Source organism: Nilaparvata lugens, chromosome 6 (genome assembly GCF_014356525.2).
Source record: "Nilaparvata lugens isolate BPH chromosome 6, ASM1435652v1, whole genome shotgun sequence".
NCBI classification, from domain to species: Eukaryota; Metazoa; Arthropoda; class Insecta; order Hemiptera; family Delphacidae; genus Nilaparvata; species Nilaparvata lugens.
In genome coordinates this window covers 45,065,535-45,085,894 of record NC_052509.1, presented here as the reverse complement: position 1 = coordinate 45,085,894, position 20,360 = coordinate 45,065,535, and the positions used below count along the sequence as shown (strand labels likewise).

The window sequence follows — 20,360 nt, the reverse complement described above, 5'->3', positions numbered from 1 at the left end:
ACATCCAAAAACTGTTTCTTCCCCGAATTTTGATTTATACACTATAAATAGTTCAAAAACAAGGATATGTTCGTTCCATACATTATTTAAATTCAGGTCCAATTTTCAGTCAAAACATTTGAAAACAGAAAAGTTCTAATTTAGAGTGTTTTCAAACCAAATTGAATAACAAAATAACACTCACTTATCACTTGAAACTGTAAAATAATGATTAACGTAAAAAAATATAGTATACTCTAATTTAGAATGATATACCATGTCATGTCAACGAAATAAATAAATACAAATTCCATCCCATTCATAGAAAAAAAGGCAACTTCAATACACAAAATATAACAGAGTAGTAAAAGTGAGATATCACTGCTTACAGCATGAGCTGTGACTCTTCACCACAAAATAATAACTAAAAGTGCATGAAAACAAAAAGCAACAATTGGACACTAAAAAGTGTATATAAAACATACACATACATACAGGGTGTTTTGAAAAAAGGTGCCCATAAGTCAGGGCGTGATTCCTCTCATCGAAAGAAGAAAAAAGCTCTAATTAACATAGGTCCTAAAATGCTTGGTTACCAAGTTATACAGGGTGGAAGATTTCGTCTGAATTTCAGTTTCCCAGCCGAAACGAAGCCCTATGGGCATTTGTTTGATGTTAATTAAGATGTACAATTTAGCATACTTTATGTAAAATGAACTGAGAAATTGATTCCTGAAATTGAAACTAAAAACAGTTTCCAGACCTGTAGCTACAGTAATTTTTAAGATATGTGACGAAATACGCAAAACTTGGTCCCGTAAAACAAGTTCCTTTGTTTGAAGCAGATTTACTATGTTAATTGCACAATGAACACGAAATTTTTTAGAGATCTTGTAGAAAATTTAATTTTTAAGAGAATGATGAAGAATACGTCTATAATAGACAAATGCAACCTTAAAAAATAATCCTTAATTACATACAAAACGCATGAAAAATAAACGAAATATGTTTAGCTCTCTATGTTCTACCATAAATTAAATTCCTAAAGGATAAGCATAAGTTTATTTCTTCTATAAGAAATATACTATATACTAATATATTTCTTGCATAAGTATATTTCTAACTATATTTCTTGTCTCTGGTTATACCCAAAAATTTTACACATTTTGTCACATTCGAATTCTCTAGACCATCTCGGAGTGTGAAATACATTGTTTGAGTCTTATTTTCGTTCAGCACAAAACCATTAGCTTTGAACCACGTTGCCGCTTGCATTAGAGTGGAATCAGTGTGAGCTGATCGACTCCAAATATTACAGAAGCTACATTCTGTTCCCCACAAATACCACTTGCTTAAGTCCCATCAGATGCGTTTCAAATAGACTAAGTTCTTCCCCACAAACACCATAGAATTGTAACTTATCAATTAGCAAGGAGTGAACTACATAGTCATGTCTGACAGAAGGTTGCCTGAGCTAATTCTCTATTTTCCAAAGATCTCAAAATATTCTCGACAAGAGCATCCATAGCTCCTGTTGTGGACCTACCCTTCACAAAACCATGCTGAGCAATACTGATGAGGTTGTACGCAATTAGATATTTGTATAGTTGCCGATGTATTAATTATAATCTCAAGAACCTTTGAAAAGCATGGCACTAATGATATGGGTCGATAGCTGCCTGGATTGTCTTTAGGACCCTTCTTATAAACAGGGAAAACTAGAAATTTTGAGCACTTCTGGAAAAGTTCCATCTCCAAGGCATCTATTTATACAGTAAGTGAAAGAATCAAGAATATTTCCAATAATTTTTTTAAAAAGATTATTTGAGAAGTCATAAATGTCAACACTGTCTGATGATTTAAGGCTGAGTACAGCATCAAGTACTTCACTAGGGGAGACTTCCTGAAATGGAATTTTTGTTATACTGATCAGGAAAAGCAAGATTCTGCATCAATAGATTTCGAGCTGTTTTATTGGACTGAACAATCTAGTCGTGAGCGTCTTGCACAGAATCCAAGGAAAAATTGTTCAACTCATCAGGTGTTAATGGAATTGGTTTTTTATGGGCTTGCTCCTCAACTGATTCAATTATCTTCCAAACGGCTTTACACTTATTACCACTAGACTCAATCTCATTAATATTATATCTCTTTCTAGCCTCATAGAGTAACTGCTTATAAGCCTTTCTAATTTTGGAATATGCTGTTCTAGACTCCTCGGTTTCATCCCTTCTATAAATATTTAAATTTAGTAGTACTTTATTTTTCATTTGTGCCAATTGCGGCCTGAACCAGCTTTTTGATTTAACTTTGTGCTGATTGTTCAGAACAATCTTCCTCTCGGTATGAATATATTAAAATAATATAAGATTATATTAAAACAATCCTCAAATAACCAGTCAGAATTCAATGAATGGTTGTCATGCATAAACCTGTTCCAGTCTACATTTGACAGTGAGTCAATCAACAGGTCGACATTTTCTTGAGTTACTGGCCTAGTAACTATCACTCTCTTGGACATGAAATTTTCCACAACTGAACAATGAATATTCAAATCAGCCCAGACACAGTCATGATCTGATAATGGATCAAGACATCACATTTGAGTTTATCTTTATTAATATTTGTAAAAATATTATCTAAGCAAGCAAAACCCCTCTTGTAGCCTTTGCATTATGACACGCCAAGTTGAATTGTTTCACATATTGCTTTAACATATTTTTAAATTCATGTACGGCAGCTTTATCCTGCCCCACATCAAAGTCAGAGTTAAGGTCACCTCCATAGACAATGCTATAATTCCTCCACCTAGGTCTGCTAAACAAATTCTAGACATCAAGTCCCTCCAAAAAAGAGCAGGACTGCCCAGAGGTGATCTATTTATATAGAAACTAGTACCAATTTACCTATACCTATCACTTAAAAATGTTTTTTACTGTTGAAACAGCCTTTACTATCAAGTACCAGCTCCGGCCTCACATAAATTGATACTCCTCCATGCTTATACTGATCTCAACAAAAACTATCAACCAGCACGTAGTCATCCATTTTATGAAAAGAGATATCATCCTTGTTACACCAATTTCACATAGGCAGAGTGCATCAAACTTATTTTCATTTCCAAACTCATTCAATAATAAATGCTTGTTTTTAATACCTTGAACATTCAAAAAGCCCACCTTGAATCCTGAGTACAATTTAAATTCCGTAGCTGACTTACGGTATCAGAATGAATTTTTGTATGCCTAGAACAATATAATTATTGTGTGTCATACTATTTAGTTTTAATGTAACATTGTATACTCTATAATTTATATTATGATACATTAGTACATTAGGTTGTAATAGGTCAATAGGTGTTGACCTTAGGTGAGTTATCCTACCTGCGCTGTAGCTGGAAAGCTCAAAACTTGCAAACTATTAGCCCCATGCACCATCGCACATAGATCAGCTGTTCGTTTGAACCCATTACTATAAGTGCGACCATACTTCTATGAAATCGGGGATTAGTATTAATATTTTGTCATTTTCTCATCTTTCATCTTCATGGAGATCTTATCATCTTCCTGATCGATGATGATGATGTCTCAGGACATATGTTTAGGATTATGAGATATCTTATTTTTAAAATTAATCAAATTTATTTTCTAAACTCGTTGTTTCATCATTATTTTTTCAAATTTTTCAGGATTTTTTCAAATTGAGACATACGATAACAAAAGAGCTTGAAATGATGAACGTGTCGGATAAAGCGAATTTTTTCAATGAAAACAGGCTATTTTTCAATTTTGCGCACGACAGAAGCAATGTAAGTATTTTGTGTATTCTATTCTATTAATAACGGTGTATGTGTTATATGTAAAGATAAATTATATTGACGGCTTGTGATAATTTCAGCTCTTCACATCTTATTTCCAGATTTATTCAATTTTGAATATAGAATCGCATTTTTTCATATTTCGATGTGAAGTGCTCCATCGTTATAACTTTTAATATAAAACTTATTTCTTCAAGTTTGATAATTCAATTCCCAAACATATTATTTTTGCATTGATTTTTAAGCTGCTTTTACACCAAAGTTATTAAAAAATGTTGTTAATAACTTAATCCTTATAGATTCCTTATAAATTAGATTGAACATAACTTATCATACACATGATGAACATAATATATGTGCTTGTAAAGTCCCGCTCAATCTAATAGAATCTATAAATATTAAGTTACGAACATTTTGTTAATAACTTTGGTGCAAACGCAGCTTTATGGTGAATTGATACTCTATAGATGCTTTCAGATTATTGAAGTGATTATGAGAAGTGTCTGTTTGCAAATTATACAAATATGCTTCGATGTAAAAAATAATTAAATAATGCTGTTATATGGAAATCTATAAAAGTATCTTGATTATTAAAAAAAATGTGTGTTTATAAAATAGAATTATAGTACCCTTTGAAATAAAATTTCATTTTTTTATAATTATATTCTATAAATAAAAGAAAGTAGCCCTGAATTTATACATTAAAAAAAAAGTGATATCACATCATGTTATTCATCAATCTTTCTTATTGGAATTTTTGAATAATTTTACATTCCTGCTTAGAATCCCTCATTTACGTAGGCAGTTTGAAAAGTCTTCGCCCTAATCATAAAAATAACATCTCGTGAGCAATATCTCGTTTAAGTTTTTGCTTTCATGACTTTGATCTTTTTTTATTCAAACGACTTTGATAATACCACGCGTACAAAATTGCAGAAATTTTAGTGAGTATCTAATAAGATATTCCCAAAATATTGTTCACAAGAGGTCTCATCTTCGTGGTTATGTTGGAAACTCTTCAAATTACCCTCGTAAAGTCTGCATTTTCTCAAATTGAATTTTGTCTTGCCTCCTTAGAAACAATTTAAATAGTTTAATGGTAAACAGTGTTAATACCTTTTGTTTTCTATTGTTATTACATTTTACCATGATATTCACTCCTAATGTGAAGAAAAGAAGAATCGACATTTACTCGAATTTCTTCTCCCAAATGAGTATAAGAGATATTCCAAATTTAAAAAGGTTCTTATGAAGCTTCGATCACCATTTCTATACATTTGATTCTATACTGAGATCCACGTTATAATGACAGTGTACGATTGACAATAGTGTTGTTGTCCTTGTCTATCATGCAACAAAGCAGAAAGCGCTATCTCTCTCTAGCTTTGCAATGTTGTCAGTTTGCCAGAAATATTTCATTTTTATTTTGACAGTGCCTGTACAAATGTAAACGAACAATTCTCAGCCGCTCTTTTTTCCCTTCATTCTACCAAAATTCTTCAGTACACAAGTCGATTAATTTATTTTAAATGTATTTTATTTATTTGAAAATATACATATTTGAGGACACCAGGAACTAAATCCCATTATTGCCCTCATAACGCACATTGATCATACACTTTGAAAAAAAATACATTAAAATTAAATAACTAATATACTGTTGAGTTTTAGGAAAAAACTGAAAACAAGATACAAATAAAATAGTAGATTTTTTGATTGAATGATAGTAGATGTTACCGTATGAGAAACACAAATTATACCTGAAATGACAATTTAAAAGTTGATAACTTTGGCCATCCTAGACTTCGTCCATGCTTCAGTTAGCACACCGTATAGGTTATGGTACTGGTACCGGTATGAATAATATTGAAAGGTTATAACCGAATTATTTCCATTTAAATTATGTTATTATAAATTAGAATTCCTTTTTTGCTATTATTTTCAAGAGAAATTGGAATACAATACCCACCGAGCAACTTTATTTCTGTTGTTTTGAAGTTCAGATTGGTGTATCACAACTTTTTTAATTAGCCGCCAAACTAATATTAGATAAAATTTAATGGGATGAATTGAGTAACAGCTGTGTACAATCAGTGGCGAAATGGAGTCAACTCGGCAACGTTGTTCTCCTATCTTTCTTCACTGTCATTATAACGTGGACCTCACTATTGATGATAATTCATTCTCATTTATGAACGATTTGTTTATTTTTTCCAGTTTCATGACGTAGGAAACAGTCGCTTCGATTTGCTGATCGATGAATTTCTAACTGATTGTTCGAAAATATCTAAAGAACAGCTAGAATCGAAAGAATTAGTCAAAGAAAAGGAGAAAGAAAAATTGGAAGATTTGAAAGTTGTATGCGAGAAACAATTTGAGAAGAACAAAGAAGTGAATATTGACAAAGGTTTGAAAACCGATGGCACATCTTCATTTGCAAAATGTTCAAACTCTGAACCCTCTACGGAAGTTGAGAATATTGACATTGACTTTGATTCATCAGAAGATCTTGTAATAGGTCAGAATCAAGCGGACGTAGAACAGACTGTATTCACAATCAGTGAAGTAAAAAACATTGAAAGTAATTTGTTCGATATTGACACTGATATGAAAAGCACTGAGCCACAGATTCAAACAGTCTTAACTGTTATCAGTCTTGTCGACCAGAATACGTCTTGCGAAAATAAATCTGCTCAAGTCTCCGATCCACGACCAGCTGTTCTGAAAACTTCTTCCAACACAGCAAGTTCCGTCAAACTTGATGTAAAAATGCCTTCTGAAAATTCTTATGTCTCCGTAGTTGCTGAATTTTCGGATTCTATTACCAAAAACAGTAACTCATCACCAGCTGATGAGCATGGTTCTAGTTCTGCAAACATTAGGTCTGATGTGGTGACTGGTGTAGAATGTGGTTCTCAAAACAGAGAAAGTCGACATTCGGAAGCAAATAGTGGAATCAATACTCCACTTACTGCAATCATCACCGATGACAACAGTGCACGGCTTCACAGCAATTCATCTGCTCAAATAGAAAACATTTCAATCAAGACAGAAGCCACATTGGTGAATGATATCAATGAAAATGTTACTGTTAAACAAGAGATTGTCAGTCCAATACCTGCTGACTCTGATTCTTCTAACCTTTCACTTCGGAAGGATATCCCTATTGAGGATATGATCAGTAAACTCTATATACTTGTAAAGAATCGGCACAATAACAATGCAATTGGAAGTAGAAACAGTTTGGAAAAGTGTTACGTACGCCATCTATGCATTAAGAAAATAAGTTCAGTTTCTTTTAATCATGTTCATAAAATACTAAATCAAAAACAACTGATGTCTATTTTTCAAAGCGGCCAAAAAAATTCACGCCCATTAATCCTGAGACAATCTATCTTGAGCGGAATTATGAATGATGAACCAAGAATAGAAGATAATGTTACCACCTTCAATGTCACCTGCAAACCTCATCCTCAATTTCAAGAAAAGTTCGAAGAGAGAGCTCCTACCGTCTTTCAGACTAATCCAAGTGGTAACATGAGCTGGACTGGATCACCTTTCAGCAAAATATTTGCATTAGGATTCCATGGATTCCGAGCATTAGGCTCGGAATGTTCTTCTCCAGGAGTATCAACATTCGTTCCATTGAGGGAAGACAATTCCTACGATTATTTGAAATTTGATCGAAATAGACGTGCTTGCAATGATGTGAAAAAACTAGGGTGCATCAAGTTGAAGAAATTTTCAGATTTGGAAAGCAAGACGAATAATAATAAGGAAGAAAAGACTGATAACAGTTTGACAGGAGTCACGTCAAAAACTGGCACCGGAAATGTTTCAAATGTATTGAAACGTAGTGATGATGATGTGATAGATGATATAGATTTAAGGAATTTAGTGGATGTAAATTCAAAACATTGTGCTGAAAAACCCTTTTGCTCTGATCCTTCGAAATTGTCATTATGCATTTGTGACAATGCAAAGGGTTGTCATAAAGTAACTCAAATAGATAACATTCCAAAATCTGCTAATCAAATTTCCGATGATGTGGTGAGAAATTACAGCGTACTGAAAGAGGAAATATTACATCTGCCTGCAGATGAATCGACACATTGCTTGATTCCTTATAGAAATGACATAGTTATTGTGAAAGATTCTCATGAAATCGGATCAATCGATCCTAAATCGTTGATCAATAATTTGGAGGATTCAATGGTGAACAACCCTCCTCATTCACTCCAGATAACCAATAATTCGTTGTGTGAGCCAACGTGCAACCCTGTTAATCCATTGCCATTGCCAACGATTGACGTCATCAAGAATGATTCGGCGAATGTTGAAAGTGGAGTATCAGTGCTCGTCATGGACATATGCAGCATAGCACAGGAAATAGAAATAAGCTCAGAACCGAAGTGTGATGAATATGATGTGCCGCATGCTGTGAGCCCCTCGAAGAGTTTAACTAACAGCAGTGCAAGTGTCGAGCGACCTGAAAGTCCAGTCTCCGACAACAACACTAAGAAGGTGCCTACCATTAAGATCAAATTGGTGAAAAACACCGGTGAGAACGAGAATAGTGGACAGATCATTAAAAGTGTGAGCGAAGATGAACTAGTGGAGGAGAAAGATGATAGCAGGGGTTGCAAAGTGGAGGATGATGTAAGCAGTTGTGGTTCTTGTTCTCGTAAGAAGAAAAAACGTCGACATAAGGAGCGGCGGCATCGCCATCGTCATCACAAGCATGCAGCAGCAGCAGTAGCAGCAGCAACAGTAGCAGCATCCGACTCCTCGCAACCGAGAGCATTCCGGCCACCCTCCCCTCTCACCACCCCACCACCGTCGCCCCCACCACCGCCTCCACCCCCGCCTCCACCCCCTCCTTCACTGCCCTCATGCCTTCCACCCACCTATTCACTGCTGCCATCCGAATCGTGTACAACGCCAGTTACCTACGCACCTCCCGGATCCTATCCGGCGGCCCTGCCTTTGATCTACGACCACCCTATCCACCATTTCGCCGATTGCGAGAAAGTGTGCGCGCAGTACCAGAACAGACTGCTAGACTCGGAGTCGGGCATCGAGGCGGAACTGGCCGACCTGGGCGAGATACATGAGATCACGACCACGCACGACGTGCAGGTGTGCACCGAGCAGTACAAGCTGATTGAGAGCCACGCCACGACACAGGTCACACTCGACACGCTCATCCCCTGTCCGCTGACGCACTTCAACGAGCGCAGTCGCTGCACCTGCATACAGTGCTGCAATAACTTCACCATTCTCATGGCCAACTTCAACAAGATACTTGTCTTCTGTCGAGCACAGCTCAGCACCAGGTCGATCCCCAACAGCGATCCCCCCACCATCAAGACCGAAGACAACAATAAAGAACCGGAAGTCCAGTACAAACTGTTGGATGGCATCAAGTTTAGGAAATATGATGATGATGAAGAGATTAGCAGCCTAACTGATAACACAAGAAGTACCGTCAATGATAGTGACTCTGTAGAGGAACTACCAGAGTTTAGAAAATGCAAAAACAATAAATTCAGAGAACAAGACTGCACTCTTCCTCTAAAAAAACGGAGGAAACTCACTAGTGATTCGATTGAAAACGAAGTCATACCGGAAGTAAGGGAAATCACTCACCACAAACCGGAATGGACTCAGTCCACAAATTTGGAAGAAAAACAAAAATTAGAAAAGCATTTGGAAGACTTGAAGGCTTCGAGACTGAAACTGAAAAAAGAACTAGAAGAGAAGCAGCGGCAGATTGATAATGAGAGAAAATTCAAACTCTTCAAAGAAAAACAGCTACAGCGAGAACAAACTAAAGAGGACAATTCATTGGCAAAGAAAAAACAGCGAGAAGAACTGTCGAAGAGGAGGGAGTTTGCCCGTGAAGAAGAAATAGAAAAAAGGAAATTGTCACAGGAAGAAGAAAGGAGAAAAAAATTGATCAATGAAGATTTTCAAAAGATGAAGCGACGACAAGAGCTAAAAAAGCATCATGAAGAAGAACTTCATCAAAAGCAAATGTTCGTGCAGCAGATTAAATTAGATACGTCAAGAAGATCTGCACAACAAAAAACTGTAATTCTAAGCGTAGAAGCAGTCAATGAATCAGTTGGAAAGAGAACTGAGCCCTTGAAAGCAAATCCACAAACAAGTTCGAATAGGAGACATAGAAAGGTCGAATGCTCCAGCGCTTCTGATACGAAAGCTGCAGAAACTCTTCTAGACTTTGCCATAAATTGTTCTAAACTGCCTCAGAGCTCACTGTGCCGGTTGAAACGACCCAACTCACAGTTAGATGGCCACGACGAGCCGAGCTGGACCAAGTCGAGAAGAACAGCCGCGCCTGAGAATGCTAACGCTTCTCAACTCAACCGCACCCAATCGCATGCCTCTTCATCGACGGCAGTCAGTGGCCTGCCTTTGCCCAACGAAAACGCAGAACCTTACCAGAACAGGTCGAGGCTGGGCCAGTCGAAAAGAAATGAAGACGCACAACTGATCCGGACAACCACCAACCAGGCAACAGCGGCAGTTGGTCACGACCAACTCGAAATCACCAATTCTCGGCCAACAAGAAAACGTAGTAAGAAAAATTCTATGATCAGATGAGTTTATAAGCTCTTTTCAATTTAAGTAAGACTTGTTCCTACTGTATTTAATGTATAATTATTGACAGTTGTTCGTCTTTTTCTTATTTTAAAAGGTTTTATAAAAAACAATGACAACAATTATGGGTGATTACATATTAGTATACAAAGTACTTTTGTATTTGTATAGATTATTACTAAGTTTATATTTTTTTACAAAACCTAAGCAGAGTGAACTTTCAAGTTTTTTTAGCAATGAAAATTATTTTAAATTTGATAGCTGAATATATTTTATGGATGATTAATCTCGCCAGCATCTATCAAGAGAAGAGGAAAGAAACAATGTTGCCAGCCAGCATCACCGAAAAATGGACACATCAAACTTCAACATTGTCAACTCCAGTGTCAGCAAAAGCTCGATTATTGCAAAAAACACATTCAGTTTCTCAATTGTCAAATGTGGGAATGGCCCATATTACTATGATTTGACTTTTTTATTTTCTGTAGCTAAGTAAAGTGTAAAAATTAATTTATAATTGAAAACCATATTAATAATGTGCAAATGATATTTTTTTCTCCTCTTGAAGCTACACATTTTTACATAGTATAATTAATCAGAAATTAATATTTCTGGAAAGTTTAAAATATCTATCTTAGTTTTAATTGAGAGTTCTTCATTTTGTAAGTACTAAGATTTTTATGATTAATAATTAGTTTTGATTCGATAAAACAATATTTAAAGTTCAACTTATATGATTTTAAACATTTTGGATACTAATTTGGATGGAAAAATATTTTTTAATTGAAAGCTATTGAAATACTGCAACGAATCGCCCAAGATTTCTCATGCAGAACTGCAAATTCAATATGAGAAAGTTGCTCATGTTGTATGAGACACTCTTGAAGATTTCGCAAACGATAAACAAAGGTAGGAAATTACATTTTTCTGCATGATGAGCTGCAATAATAGCTCAATGGGCCTATTAAGTGTACTCAGTGCAAGTTATCAGTAAATGGACAATGTGTGCTAACTGGGAACTATCGATTTTCTCTGGGTTTCTTGATATATTCCTCTAATTCCCTTCTTCTCTTTATTTTCCTTCTTCTCTCTTTCTCCTAATCTAAACGTTACAAACATGTTTTGTCAATCCGGTGCTAATTGAGTTTGTAATTGATTGATAACTGACAATATTGATAATATTTTAAGGCTCCTCACAGTAAAACTAGCTAATTTTAGTAATTAGGTTAGGAGTGCCAAAAAAAGTTATCAGTGGTAAAATAAAGTACCGGTTTTCTTTAATTCTAAAGAAACATAATTTTTTGCTCATAAGATTCTTGCTCACGTATGCTTATTACTGTCCACTGAGTTATAAATTAAAATAGTCCACTAAGTTTCTATAAATTTAAAACAATTTTTTTTGGGGGGGGGGCAACTATAAACTATTTGTATAAATATTTTCACTTAATAATTATATTATGTTCATTTATCACTTATTTATTACCAACAGTTGTATATTATATAAATAAAATATAATATTTCGATACTAGTTTTGCTCAGTTGAAACAAGTTGTGATATTCTGTTAAAATATTAAGAATATTGATATTTTTTAAGCTCTATTTCTCATCCATTATTCGAGTATCCTTTATCTTGTATTCATCCTTATTTCTTCTATCTGGAATCTTTTACTGAACCTTCGCTTCTATTTCTTTTTACCAATAAACTTTTTTCTATTTACTTTCTGGATTTCTTTTGGTTCAACTTTACTCAATTTGATTTATCTAAATGTTCGTAATCATAAATTGAAAGCAATAATTTATAGCACCAATAATATTGTTCCCAATAGTTATCCCTCTAGAGAATTTAAATTAGATATTTATTGTTTGCCTTTATGTTTTCTTGTTTTTGAATAATATATTATGTCAGCCGTTTAAATAATTCCTTAATTGTTTGATCAATAGTACATATCTATTTTATTACTTTTTTGTCAAAAATTATGTTATTTTTAAATCGATTATTGCAAAAATTTAAACATGAGATCTGAGTGAAAGTGATTTTGAAATTATTGAAAAATTAAGTTTTATTTTATATGTGACTTTCCTTTAAATTGAATTTTTTTTAAAACTATTAAGAATGTGCAACTAACTATCAACTACTCGTATTCTCATACATATTGTTATTGACTTGACGGTTCGGTTGAGCAACTAGAATCTTTTTCGAACCTTGAAATGTACTCTCAATTTGTTTTTCTCTTGACATCCACTTTCTACTTCTTTCTTCTATTTTCATTGTTCTTATACCCTCTTTTCTTACTATCAACAACCTTCTTTTATTCTATTTTCAACTTCTGCTTAAACTACTTTTGAATTTTTGGGGGAATCACTTATGGAAATTTTTGCTATGTACAGGTATTTTTGAACATTTGTTCGTGAAAACCTATACAATATTCATTTACAATTTTCCCTAGTAGATTAATAGAACCATCCGCTTTATACATAATATAATTCCCGAACTATTTTCATTATTTTCAAGTTCCAATCAAAGAAACCTACTTTGTATTGTCCATCTTTGAATTAGCACCTTAGACTAATATCAATTAAGGAGTAGTTAAGTAGTTTTTATTTGGGATATTTCCATTTTTGAACTCTTATCTCTTCTCATAACAGATGTTTGGCCCATGAAAGATCAAAAATGGAAATTGCTGCTAGAGACTAACAGAGCTCATGTGAAAGCACCGCTTTTGTCATTGTATATTGCTATGTTATATGTGCATACCATGTTTATTTTAGAGTTACCCAATTATCAAGCTACATTATGTCATATTATACATAATTTACTCTATAGTTACCTACTTGATGTTAAAATAATTTGAAATTTATTTTTTATTACAGACATATTTTATTACTGAATTGATTTTAGTAGACATTTTCGTAAAGATTTTTGATTTTTATAAATGTATTTGATGTTTTTTTTATTCCCTTTGCACCTATTTCGAGGGTTTATTTATTGTGGAAATTTTCATAATGATCGATAAATTTTAATTCTGGTATTAATCTATTTTGGAACTTCAACTAAATTAAAATTTTATAAGTTCTTGCCAAAAAGATTAGAGATGACCGTCTGCTCACTGGAGTACTAGAAGTTCATAAGCTACGGTTATTCTAAAATCGTGTCAACGCCGAATAAAATCAAAATTTGCTTAAAATCATTGCAAAATATTAATCATTATTCTATAGTTTGAAACATAATTTTGATCAAATAATATTGTCAAGTTTTCACCACTGATAAATTTCAATAATATGTTTTTAGTAAATAATTTTATATTATAATCATGCAAAATAAAAGTAGTCTGCCATATTTTTAAAAACAAGAAATGTTCTCTTGAACAATCTGGAAACAAACTATTTTCATGAAAAATCGAATTCTAAACTTCAGTGGAAACGGCTTGTCAAATCGTTTTCCGATTTTAGTATTTTTCTAGCATGTGTAAAGTTTCAAACATATTTTTATCAATTTGTTAAGTCTTATTTAATAATTAGTAACATTCTTTCTTATTTTGTACCGTGATAATTTTTTGCTATACTTTTTTAGGTGTTTGACTATATTTTTAATACAAAATCTTAGGGTTTTTTTTTATTGATTAGTAACTTATTATTGATTAGTGTCAATATTAATTTAATATATTTTTATAATATTATATGTCATTGCTAGGAGTATTAATGTTCAAATATTCGCGGAAAAAGCTTTCCGTGTATAAGTTTCAGTATTAGTATTGTTAAAGAAAAATTAATGTGTTATGTTTGATTTTGTAATCTTTCGGGATTCATCTTGTAGTTCAATTTTGTGTCTTTCACCCAGTAGACTCACAATTGTCTTATAAATATATTCTTTTGTCGTTATCGCTTGTCAATAAATTGTATAGCTGTTATAAAATTGTACATAAATATTTGATCTTACTGTAAGACTCCGAGCTGGAATAGGTAGGCTGTTTTATAGTCAGTTAACCAATTTCACTCTTAAATATTAGACTTAATTGACTAAATGTTATTGTCGTGATAAATGTTTGAATGGGAGGTCTTTTCATCCTTCTCGTTGTTATTTATAGATTGTTAGTTAGGCCTACATTTACTCCAATATAATTATTTTACAGTAGATCATTAATATAGTCATGATGTACTGTCAATGTAAAGAATTTACTATATTCATACAATTGTTAGTCTACTGATTTTAAATGATAAATTTTAAGATTTTTATCTATGCTTGCCGTCTTCACGAATGAAGCTATTATAAATAGCTACAATTTTCTTGAAATAGCTGTCCCTAGCTGTTTATTTATCATTGTTTTGAACATTATTTGTATTCTGACTTTCTTCCATACACTATCATTTATTTCGGGTGCTTCTTACTCTATCATTCTTAATTTCTAATTGTCACAACAAATTTTAGTTTTTTGTTTTTTCTTTCAGAATTATGGATTGGTTTTATAATATTCATCTGCTAAAATGTCATTCAACTATAATGGATACAATGTTACATTGGACCAAGAACGCTTTTCATACTGTTTAAAAAATAGTAAACAAGTAAATGGTAAGAATTGAAATTTTTGAACATTGTGCATCCATAAAATATACTAATTGCACTTAGTAGCTTATATACTAACATATTGATCACTTAATTATCCACTGTTCCTGAGAATTGGTTTATTAATGCATCAATGCTGCTTTTGACAGCTCTATACTAATACTAAAAAAGCTTTCTAATAATTTTGATGAATGCCTAATTTTAGGATGCTAATCCAATAATTATAATAGAATGCAATTCCAATATGAACCTAGTTCTGTAGTTAGTCTCATAAGATTTGGAAGAAAGACAAAACATTTATTGATATCTCGTGTTGTTACTTCTTGTTATAAGTTTCCTCGACATTTCAAGTGAAAGACGGTTTGAAATTATTATTGTTAGCATCTTAATAAAATAAAATTGTGTTTGAGTGAAGTAAAGTACCGGTAAACCGGGGTCGCTTAGAACCAATTTTTGGGAGTTGAGAGTTCAAATAGCATTAAATTCATCAATGATCAAAGACTATTTTTTTATATGAAAAGTAAATATTTCTCTTTACTTTGATAAGATAAGTTTACTTTGAAAATAAGAGACGATGTCAACCACAGGTTGGTGTGACTGTCTAACATTGAAAAATATATGGATTTAAGTTCAGTTAGACAAATGAAACCAACTGTCAACCTTCAAAATGAATAATAATATTAGAACAAATATAATCCACTCCAAAATTCATAAACTATCTATTAAAAAATATTTCAGTCTCTGCTGCCCAAAGATCTTTTTGCGTCGAGGCATGTTGGCTGCAGCTGTAGAATCTGCAACAAATGCATATTCTAAACGTATTAATTTCAAGCAAGGTGGATATTTTGTTTTATTAGATAATATAAATAATATTTATCATTTCTTGCATTGTGTTAGCATCATATCCTGCATATTATTATTTTTATACTGAGACAAAGTAACCCCAAGTTATCGTAAAAGTTACCTTGTATTTGACTAGTAACAGAATCCGAACCAGTTCAAGTATGTTATGGATATTTGAGATATTAAATTTGTATATTATGGATACATCAATTAAAATAAAATGTACTCACCGATATCATAAGTTTTTTTATATAGGATTTGTAATACGAAGTTTTCCGACAACGAAATCTCAAGATTGAGCAATTGCTTGAAGCAGTTTGTTTTTTATGTTGATAGTTCAAGTAATATATCGGGAGTCGACAATATATCGATTGTAAAACCTTAATAATGGAAACGGCTATCGATGTGGAACATTGATTTCGGATAACAGAGATCAGAGATAAACGGATTTGAATATTTTTCGGCGAAGTAGGACAAAGATACAAAGGTTGAGGGTATTGTAGTTTATTCCAAATACAAACAGCATGAGAGACCATGGAGTTGAGTTCAATTAATATTGTAAATATTGTAATAAATGAATGTTGTTTTTTAGTGAAAAAATGTTCTTTAGATGTAATATAGTGAAAAAATGTTCTTTAGATGTAATATGGTGATCTACTCTGGCTTATTGGTTATCCTTAATATTCTATCCAGTATTAATATCATACATAATTCTAACTAATCTTAGTGATTATTAGTAATTAGTGAGCCAATGTTAATTTGCTTTGTTGTGAGCTTTTAAAATAGTTTAAGCTTTTACTTGATTGTGTACTTGTAGTAGAGACACTTTTCATTCAACTCCTTACTTGTGAATAATCTTAGCCCGTTTACTTTTCAAGTTGCATTTTAATAATTCTGAATCAGTTTAAATAATTAGTGCCAAATTAATATTGAAAGCACATGAATTGTAGAATTTTTATTATTCATGATAGAATAGAGGCTAAGTTTGTGAAGATATTTGACAAAAGTAGTTACTAGCATATTCAATGACTGCTATTTAGCTATCTTGACAAAGGAAAATATTGTTGTGGATTTGAACAGGGTAATTTCTAAAGAGTATTCTGGACTTGTGAGCTATTGTTTCTTCACTTACATAGAATTTAGATGTGTGAATTTAAATAATAAGATTTGTGAAAATTTCTGATAATTGCACTAAATTGTAGATCTCGATTTGTAATACTTCACATCGCAGTGGCCTTAATGGCGTATTATACATTTCTGTACATATTTTAATATCCATATTCAAATATTTGAAATAGCACTATGTTGGAAGAGATTTACGTTTTAAAGTTAATGGAAATGATAAAATACATTGTTGTCATTTTTCCATCTCCGCCGCTTTCTTTACTATATTTTATCTCAAATATTTTACAGAGTGGCGCAGGGAAACGAGTCATTTTGACTGTTACAGTTGGCAGCTCTGTAGAGTCGGTATATGTTCAAATTTTTGCACAATTCATGTTGCTATTTAGAATAAAGGGCCATAGGAACGTGCAAAACAGGTGAGAGAATTTTATAAAAAAAATGTTATAAAACTGCCGTATTTTGACGGCATTACCACATTTGATGTTATAACGTATCCCTGAGGAGATATCGTAGGCAAGGTACTCATAGTATGTCCTACAATACAATACATGATTTTAAAGGAAAGCATTCAAAAAAAATAATCATTGCCATTTTCCAAGATTTGCAACACTGTCCAGAGTTAACAGGTACATCAGACAGCACACACCGCAACAGACCACATCTTGAAAAGTAGAACCAATTTTGAGATTCCAATTGCAGCATCATGGATGAATGGCATGATTAATAATTTCATCAGTAATTTACTAGTTTTATGAATTTATTGATGGGAGAGACATCATTAAAAAATTTCCATTCCTCGCGCCAATTGTAACATCTTTACGATGTTAACTTGAAAAGAAATTATGTAAACTCTTCGACATTTCGATTGAAAAATCATAAATAATAAATATGGGATGATAAATATATGGCATTTAATTAGTAATCCACCCGTTTCATAAATGTATTGGTGGACATTTCAATTTGTTTTCTTGCACCACACACTACAGGCTGTTTTCGCCTAACGTGAGATAATATTTCCAAAACCATTTATGAAAGTAAAGAGGTACTTTTGCACATTTTTGCTGTAGGAAAATGGCATTATCAATACATGCCATTCTATCAGTATTGTACTAGTTTTATATTTTTTCTTGGAAATGACACTGTTTAGAAATTTGTCGTTACGCTAATTTGTCGTTTCGCTGCTCCCCACCCCTGTATATTCATCAAAAGAATATATACATTTCCATGATTTAATAATAGTGCAGTTATTGCACAAAAAGACAAGATGGTACAAAACAATATTAAACTTCTAACGTATAGAATGACAGCTCAAGACCCTCGTGATTTGCACTAAAATGATTTGATTTTTATAATAAAATTCACTTTTTATGATAAATTTTATTATTGAGATTAAAAATATTCTGGTCGTTCATTATTGGCATAGTTCATGTGTTTTGTCTACTAACAGCAAAGAATAGCAAACCAATTATAATCAGATACTGACTGACTTTTGATCGTGAATCTCACTATATTATACATTTTTTCAGGGACTGTATTCATTCAATTGAAAAAACTCAAGATTTTTTTTTGTCCAATGCTTGGGATTTAGAAAAATAACATGATAATGATATTAAAACTATATAATACTATATTTTGGAGTTTGTGAATAAAAAATACTTGAATATTTAATATCTAAATTGAAATTTCAATAGAATCTACTAGTACTGTATATTCATTTATTTTTTTCAAGATACATACTAGTTATTTATTATTCACCAAATACATTCCTACATCATTGCAATAAATCTGAACTTCTTGGTTTACTACTGCATGCGTTTCATATTCAATTGTAATTCTTATTGTTTCATTGTATTTGTTCTGTTTTTGTTTTTTTATTTTGCATATTACTCAAGTATAATTTTGTCCCCATTAGGCCAAACGTTGAGAAAAGAACCTGCGAATTTGCGTCTCTTAATCATCAACAAAGGAAGGAATTTTATTTGAAGATGATTCAACTTTAATAAAAGATGTTCGAAATCGTTCAAGAAATTTATTTCTTCAGATTTATGAACTCTTGGTTTGTTATCTGATAGAATTATGTTCTTGTAAACTGCTAAGTTTCTGAAATATCAAGAAATTACTTTAGTCATGTTCATGTTGCTCTTACATTTCCATGTGCGGATGATACTTCATTAAAGTCTGATAGAATGTAAAAATTTATGTCGTACTGGTAACACAGTATCCTTACCCAATTCTTCTTGTTGACATGTTAAAAGAAACAACTATCAAATCTATGGGTATAAAAGATATAATAACTCAGCTACTGTATCTATTTTTAATTGTTGATTCATTCAACAGCATCAATTTACAGTTGTAAAGTCACGTTCGATGTTTCAATAAATTCAATGAATATTATGTATTCGAGGTCTACATTTACTGTGACACAAAACTTCTAGATTTAGATATGTGTATTGACTCAATATTTCCTTTTAATGTAAAATACATGTATCCTATTTCCAAATTCAATAAATATCAAGCAAAGATTGGTGGCTGTCTTTGTTGTTGTATGTTACTAGATGTTGGTGTAGGTGTTTGGTGTTTCCAGTCAATTCTACTATTTCAATCATTGTAAAAGTTGACGTTCATTTGTGTAAACCACTTTAAAGTTTACATTACTATTGTAAATAATATTTAAATTTTAAGCATCACCAAAGTTTTTGATTTGCTTGGAAAGCATTCGAGTTTTAGTTGAGTCGTTAAATTTAAGTTTCCCTCTTTAGTAACGGAGTAGTAGGTTCGTTTAATTTTAGAATATTTATACGTAAGTTCTTTTTTAATATTATTGATTACGTCAGGCTATATTGCTCATTGTAAATATCCTCATATAAATTTACCTATTTGTTGTGTAAATAGAGATAATAATCGTACCTGTTTTCGATAAAATAAATCTTTAACTTGGTGTTGACTGGCTGTTACATTTAAACAATGTACTTGAAAATATTTTTCCAAGATGGATGTCAATAATATATGTTGCTTAAGAAAGATTTTTGTTGGTTTCATTCCAAATTCCAGTCAATTTTTTTTACTACCGATAATAATTTATTTATTCATCCATAATCGTACTACTTTTAGAAAAGGTACCACAGGCTGAAGCCCAAAACTGTTTCAATTCTAATTTACACAACAGTCCAATCTAGGATGTCACTTTCATATTACTTTCCTTGTCCTATCACCATAGGTAAGGAAAGTATTGCTTATTAAGGTACCCCAATCTCCAAATCTCTATCCCCTGAGTCGAAAAAAGTGGTCTTTGGGTATTGGTCTGTATATGTGTGTGTGTATGAGTGTATGTGCGTCTGTGTACACGATATCCCATCTCCCAATTGACGTAATGATTTGAAATTTGGAACTCAAGGTCCTTACACTATAAGG

General features: G+C 32.5%; 1 protein-coding gene across 1 annotated transcript in view; it reads left to right on the top strand.

The window, feature by feature from the left end:
* Positions 1–19,972, top strand: part of LOC111057675 — a 58,546-nt gene extending 38,574 nt beyond the window's left edge. Inside the window, exons 8-12 of the mRNA XM_022345132.2 lie at positions 3,668–3,787; positions 6,014–10,397; positions 14,867–14,987; positions 17,238–17,365; positions 18,862–19,972. Of these exons, the coding sequence (XP_022200824.2) occupies positions 3,668–3,787; positions 6,014–10,397; positions 14,867–14,901 (4,539 nt within the window). The 3' untranslated portion in view covers positions 14,902–14,987; positions 17,238–17,365; positions 18,862–19,972. The remainder of the gene's footprint in view (positions 1–3,667; positions 3,788–6,013; positions 10,398–14,866; positions 14,988–17,237; positions 17,366–18,861) is intronic.
* Positions 19,973–20,360: the final 388 nt, after the last annotated feature.